General features: G+C 40.4%; 3 protein-coding genes across 3 annotated transcripts; 2 read left to right on the top strand and 1 right to left on the bottom strand.

Moving 5' to 3' along the window:
• Positions 1 to 154: 154 nt before the first annotated feature.
• AK88_04184 (uncharacterized protein) lies at positions 155 to 580 on the top strand (the record flags this gene model as incomplete). Its single annotated transcript, XM_012481794.1, has 2 exons — positions 155 to 241; positions 410 to 580. The coding sequence occupies 2 exons, from the start codon at positions 155 to 157 to the stop codon at positions 578 to 580; spliced, it is 258 nt and encodes an 85-aa protein (XP_012337217.1).
• A 2,050-nt stretch (positions 581 to 2,630) lies between these two features.
• AK88_04183 (uncharacterized protein) lies at positions 2,631 to 3,470 on the top strand (the record flags this gene model as incomplete). The annotated part of the gene is made up of 2 exons (XM_012481793.1): positions 2,631 to 2,708; positions 2,856 to 3,470. The coding sequence occupies 2 exons, from the start codon at positions 2,631 to 2,633 to the stop codon at positions 3,468 to 3,470; spliced, it is 693 nt and encodes a 230-aa protein (XP_012337216.1).
• Positions 3,471 to 4,810: 1,340 nt separating this feature from the next.
• On the bottom strand, positions 4,811 to 5,660 carry AK88_04182 (uncharacterized protein; the record flags this gene model as incomplete). Its single annotated transcript, XM_012481792.1, has 2 exons — positions 4,811 to 5,428; positions 5,649 to 5,660. 2 exons carry the CDS (start codon positions 5,658 to 5,660, stop codon positions 4,811 to 4,813), a joined length of 630 nt encoding a protein of 209 aa, XP_012337215.1.
• Positions 5,661 to 6,861: the final 1,201 nt, after the last annotated feature.

The raw sequence follows: 6,861 nt of genomic DNA, 5'->3' as shown, positions 1-6,861 counted from the left end.
TTTTTTTTTTTTTTTTTACACAAAAACGCATACATACCTTTTTTGTGTGGTTTTGTTGTCTGTTTGTAGGGCATATATTATAACACTAGCACCTGTCAACAAAATGAGAAATCCAGGAACAACTTAATAAACAGCAGACAATTAGCTTTACTACATGGACCTGGCTTTCATGACCACTGTAGCGAGACCATTGTGGAAACTCCTAGATCAACAAATCCCAATTCCATTAATACATATGTACGTAATGAAGGAGGACACGATTGGCCATTTGATCGAACCAGGTTAAATAGAATACACCACCACACAGTACCATATTCCCTTATGCTTCATGTACAACTACATATATACCTGCGATTACCAATTACATTAATAATCTACCATTTTCCCCCTTCTATATTCCTCCCTGCAGGACTCGTATTACTCACCATTCACATCATCATCATACACCCATTGTTTCACCAGTGCACCCGGCAGTACCGGTTGTACCGACGGTACCGGCCGTGCCGACAGTGCCGGTTGTACCGACAGTACCAGGAGTACCGGTAGTACCGACAGTGCCAACAGTAGGGACAGTAGTTGATACTGCTATTCACGGTGCCCTTGGGCATGCTCCTTGTGCTTATTCACCATTAAGCTGGTATATGGGATTCAGGACACGATGTATAACCCCAATGATGTCGATGTTTTGGGGGTTACCAATGTATGGCAGAGGATTAGTATCATTTCTTTTACTCGCTATACCAATACTTCTTGTTTGGCTTTTTTTCACATTAATGGGGTAGTCAGTCTAGGGGCTGTATTCCTTAGTTAGTTTCTGTACAATGGAAGACAGACAATACAAAAAAGTGTACATTGTATCTATCAAAATGAAAAGTATGATTAATCAATACAATGGGCATTATACATAGCTAAAATTAGTAAAGCTGAATATCATAATATTATGAAAAAAGCGAAAGACACTTAAATGAAAACATGTATGAATATAACTTATAGTTAATTACTCATTTATAGAATATTAAAAAATGATACAATCTGTATGACCTATTCTAACTATCCTATACGATTACTTACACTTTTCAATGTATTAATACAGATTTTGTGCTAGTATATAAATATGTTCGAGTAATTTTTCTTCTGAGATGTTTTTAAATTTTGTTTTCCTAGCAATTATCCAGTTTTAAATACATAAAAATAAAGTCACATCAAACGTTACATATATTTTAGCTTTAATCTCTATAACTATTTTTTTTATGAAAGCCATAAATTTTCATGATTTAATACATGTTTATATATATAAATTATTCATTTTTATTACATATTAATTAAATATTTATCAAAAACAAAATTTATGCGGAGAAGGGACAAGATTCAAGCGTTCAGAGTTCAGGATCTATCATCTACGATCTAAAGGTCTAGGATATGGGGCTTATGGGTTCCAGGGTCTACCATCTAAGATCTAGGATCTAGGGTTTATGGGTTCCACGGCCAAGGATGTAGGGTCTGTGATCCAGACCCTGCGATCTAGGTTGTAAGATTTAGGATCTACCGTCTAGGATGTACGACGTACATTCTAGTTTGTAGGGTCTCAGAGTTCAGGGTTTTAGGGTTTAGGCTTCAGCAATCTACGTGTTCAATGTTCAGATTAAAGGGTGCAATTTTTCATAATTTCCGCGTTTATGAGTTTTAGGAATTAGCGGCTACTTGCCTTTGTTTTTTTCTGCATGAGGCATCGTTCGTCAGTGCTACTCCTGCCTACTGTTCTTGCCATGTTCGTTGCTTCACCGCTTTAACATTCTACGCACTACTGCCACCTTGCTTTTCTTCTTCCCATTGTGCGTGTGGCGTTGTGCGTTGTGCGCCTCCTTCTTTGGCATCCCTGCTATTCTGCTGCAATGAGCCTCATGTGGTTCTCTGCCGCGTCGCCGTCATCGCGTCTTCGTAACGCACATTGTGTCCGAGTGCAAGAAGGAGGAGGATTGTCTCTCCGAGCAACGCGTCGACCAACGCGACCGAGTAAGACGGAGTTGACGAAGTAGCCAAGCGTAAGAAGGACTGATTGTCTCTCCGAGTGAAGGATCCAGAGAGCGGGGGGCGGCGGAAGGAACACACATATTTTGTGGGAAGGCGCACAAGGACCCGCAACGACGGCCACGACGGAAGACGTATTGATGTTGTTGTTATTACTGCGGTTTTTTTGTGTACTCACAGAGAGACAGTGTGTGTGACAGGCGTTTAGTGGACAAAGGGCGGTGAAAGGCGTATTCATGACGCGTGTTGTGTAGTGTACGCAGTAGTAGTGGTACTTTTTTTTCCTTTCTTTCTTTTTTCCTTTTTTTTTTTTCTTTCTCTTCTTGTTATTCTATCCTTGTATTTTTTTCTCTTTTCTCGATATAGTTATACCTTAGCGAAGCTATAACTAGTGTAGGGTAGCAGTATACTGCGTACAAGTACCTATGGTATCAGCAGTTCATGTAAACATTTATGTAGAGGTAGAGCAACAATAATTATTTAGCAGAATATGAATATATTCACGGACACGAGATTATACGCGTTACCATGGGATATATGTAGCATAATAGTATTTCCAACGCACTGGACCGAGTATAGTATACTAATAGAATAACACTAATATGTCCGCAGCGAACTTAGGCCACGTATTGGCCCAATGGGTCATCGACGCGGGCATTTCCACACAGGAGGACTATGAGGTAGGCACATACAGGACCAGAAGTGCACAACGGGCAGTTCCGTGCTAGGGTTTTATTGGTATAAGACACAATGCAGCGCATCGGGGCACATAGCATTCAAGCACACATGCGCATGTATATGTTTCCTGTGTTGCTCTTACATTGTAGGCAATGGTGTGGAACAAGACTAAAGAGGTCATGCAGGAGTTTGTGCACTACATGGAGCGCGAGGATATAATACTGTATGCAACGGCCTGTGGTAACGCAGCATGGAAGCACCATAAATACCTCAAAGACCCTCCGATGTATGGACAAAAGGTGGGGGACATCATTGTATGCGTACTTATGGTAGGGGCATTATATTTCATGAATGGGTGGACTATTGCACAAATGCCTCGAACGCCGGCAGATGACAACAGTGAACGCATAAGGGACCACTTACGATGTATAATAGTACATATGTTCAGCGAAGTATTAAACGCAACCGTGTGTAAAAGTGAATGGGGAACATTTTATGCATGGCACATAATGGCAGAGACAGCGGGGATAGGGGGTGTTTCGAGCGCCTTGATACAGAATAGGACGTGTGCTAAAGAGACATTTGCGCATTTGAAAATAAAAGAACTTGACTTAAATAAACAAGTCGCAGCATGGTTAACACAGAATCCAACACTCAAGAGCGCAATTAAAAAAGTCCAGGGAACTGAAGCTTGCGGAAGACAGCGCAAGAGGGGCTGGACGCTAGACAATTTCCTGAGGCATGAGAATACAGAGGATACGTAACGGTCGCAGATTGTTGAGATAGTCGGCGAGTTGAAGTCAGGACTGGGGGAGGTATTTAAAGAAATTAAGCAACAGGTAGAGAAAGACATAGAACACAGGGAACAGGCGAAGAAGCAGAACTTAGGTAAGGCATGGCATGTTCCGGTCGAATGAGACAGCTTCGAACGCAACAGGACGGATAAGTACAGAGCTGACAACTACAGACAGTTTCGAGGTACAAGGGAAAGAGCCAAGGTGAACAACATGCAGATATGTGAACAAAATTCCTTTCGCTATCCTTTCAACAATACAAAAAGTACATACGCACATTTCTAATTCCCATTTTTGCCCTTTATTGCAGCGAACGATGGCAACAGAGGGGAGGACGTCACAAAAGCGGCGACCAAGCCTAAACAACAGGAAACGACAGGTAAGGACCGATGGGGAGAAACCACGAATATGTCTGGCACGAATACGAACACACGGTGGAACAGTAGTACCTCTTCGCTGCCCTCAGCGGTAGCGGCGACCAGTGTAGCAGAGGTGTGTGTGTGCGGCGGGCACGACGGGAGCTACGAACGTACCGTGTAGCTGTAGCGACGATGAGTGTAGAGAGGTGTGTGCGTAGGGGGTAGCGTACACCAGTGTGGAGCGTAGAGTATACAGTGGAGTGCAAGGAATTTATGGATATAAGGGAATCATATGTGGATGAACTATTGGAGAAGCTTTAGAGAAGGATTAGACACAACCCAGAACAAAGGGATGGGTTACATTCGTCGTGCCCGTGACAAGTGGTACCATAGTAGATGCTATTGTAACGGGATATACAGCACTATAGGACTTCATATTATATGCTACATAACGTATGTTGTTATTGTCGTGTACATATTTATAGTGCCAAAAAGGGGGGATATGAATTCAGCACTAGCATTGTGGGAGTCTTAAGAAAAAAAAAAAGAAGGATGTTACATTTTATAAAAATACTTGCCACATGCTGTATTCATGGTAATCATAAAGTAGTGTTTGTTACATGCATTATATAAAATAATTATTCCTTATATATATAGATGTAGAATACGAGAAGACTCTTCTTCTTTTTTTGTTCTTAACAATGGGTTCCTCATCCATAATATCAATAAATACTTGATCATATGAACAACAATGCAATATATACACAAACCATGTATATTGATAAGAGCGCAAACAACATTATAATGTACAAAGCGGAATTATAGGATATATGCTATAAAGGAAAAATACACCACATCATAGAGGCGAACATGCAACATCATAAAACAATGTCAATCTAATAGCTATGCAAAAAATATGTTGTTGTCACTATGCAGTAAAACACGGACTAATTAGTCTTTTTTCGATTCCTTATTTGTTTTTCCTTCGTTGTTTTTCGTTTCTGCGGGAGCTTCCTCCTTCTCCTTCTTCTTCCACATTTTATCCAATAAACATTTCGCTGTTTTGGAGCGGCAGAAACATAGTAGCACACACAAATAGATAATTACAAATAGTATGAAAGGTGCAAGCCCAGGAAGGAAACTAAGAGCTGTTGGATTTAACATAAAGATCCCCTTTAACGCGGCATCAAGCGTGGTTTGTCCTAAGGAGGAAATAAGGAATGGATACAGGACTGAGAGTACTACTATAAGCTTTATCCATGCTCTTCTCCCCATTTTACAACTTTTCAATTTCTGACAAAGTTCCTTCAGTTTGTTCTGCGCTGTTCCAGCCTGAGGCTTCCTCTTCACAGGTCCTGGATTCTTGACGTGCACCTTGAGTTTTAACTTGTTACATATGTTATGGAACAACGTTTTCTTCACGGGACTACCCGTCGCACGACCGTCGTAAAAGTTACGTTGACCGCGTGTCGCCACATCCGTGCCATCACTCAACGATATGGTTGCAATTTTATCCGTAGCGTCATATGGGCTTGTTCCATTACCCGAGGATGTGCCTATTGTACTCGCCTAACATGTAAACAAAAAGAGCGGAATACATGGGTTTGTTGTGGTCTATACAAGGATGTATAGCGTGAAAAAAAATTACAGGCAGGTTTATAGTTGTGTTGAAGGCATTAAGATATTATTGCAATAAATGTGGTCACTCCCCAAAATATAATGGTTCTTATCATACACAGTCAGCAATTTGCCATAAGCACAGGACTAGCATAAATATTGAGAGTTTCACAGGTAACATCATTCTGTTTCTTCCTTTCGCTTTAGAAAATGCTAGAAATGGCGATATATTTTTTATATGTATGAATTATAGAATTTTTTTCTCTTCCACATGTAGGTGTATAGATTAAGCGCGTAACACTTCTTTTCAGCGGCCAATGGTGAACATTGATAGAATTAATTTGGTACTTGATTTACTATTCTTACCTAAATATTTAAATATAATTTGAATAAATAATTCACGTGCAACCTAATATATGCGAAGAAGGAAGTACGGAACACAACGGAAGAACCCATGTTTGGCACATGCTGTACGACGTAAAAGTTGACTAAAGGGGTCAACATTTTTCACAAATTCAGCACGCGCTCATCCATGATGTCGCTGTGTTAACGGTGTAATGGGAGCAAAGAGCATATTCACGGGAGCAACATTCTACATGTGACGTAACACTTTACTGTTTTTAAGTTAGATATAAGGGTGAGCAAGATAGTAACCACAGAATCAAGTATGCCCCTTTTACATACAAGAACGGCGACAAAAATTTTTTTTGCGATGTATAGCCGTGGGCTCAGAGTTACATTGTTTCAGTGTTTAGGGGGGTCATTATTCTGATGTATATACGGGGAAGATTATATATGTATCTTCATTGGAATTCATGCAATCGTCGTTTAGGTTGTTCCCATTTTGTTATATATGGTCACGAATAATGAACGTGAAAATATAGTTTACAAACTTATATACGTATACCGCCTTTTTTTCTTTGACAAAGCGTGAATAGATTTAATGAACAGTGTAAGGAGCATATATATATAAAGGATAAGTATAGCGAACTTGTGGGCTTGGGGCTTGGGGCTTGGGACTTGGGCCGTGGGGCTTAGGGTTTACAGTTTGCGGATTGTAAGGTTTCCGGAGTTGTAAGGTTTCCGCGGTTGTAAGGTTTGCGGGATTGTAAGGTTTCGAGGATTGTAAGGTTTCTGGGATTGTATGTTTTGAGGATTGTAAGGTTTTACGTTTGTAAGGTTCCGGTATTGTGCAGTTTTAGAAATATGAAGTTGCGGAATACCGATTTAGGATTCGGGTTTTTGAGGCTTACTGTTTGAGGATTTTAAGGTTCAGGAATGCGTATTGAGCATTCCTGGTTGCGGACTCAACAATAAAGGCTTAAGGTTCGCAGTTTACCAACTTTAGGAGGCTTAACATTTTAGGGCTTTTTTTTTTTTTTTTT

The sequence above is a fragment of the Plasmodium fragile genome, assembly GCF_000956335.1.
Source record: "Plasmodium fragile strain nilgiri unplaced genomic scaffold supercont1.55, whole genome shotgun sequence".
Lineage (NCBI taxonomy): Eukaryota > Apicomplexa > Aconoidasida > Haemosporida > Plasmodiidae > Plasmodium > Plasmodium fragile.
The sequence above is the reverse complement of the archived record's forward strand: the minus strand, read 5'-3'. Positions and strand labels throughout refer to the sequence as shown.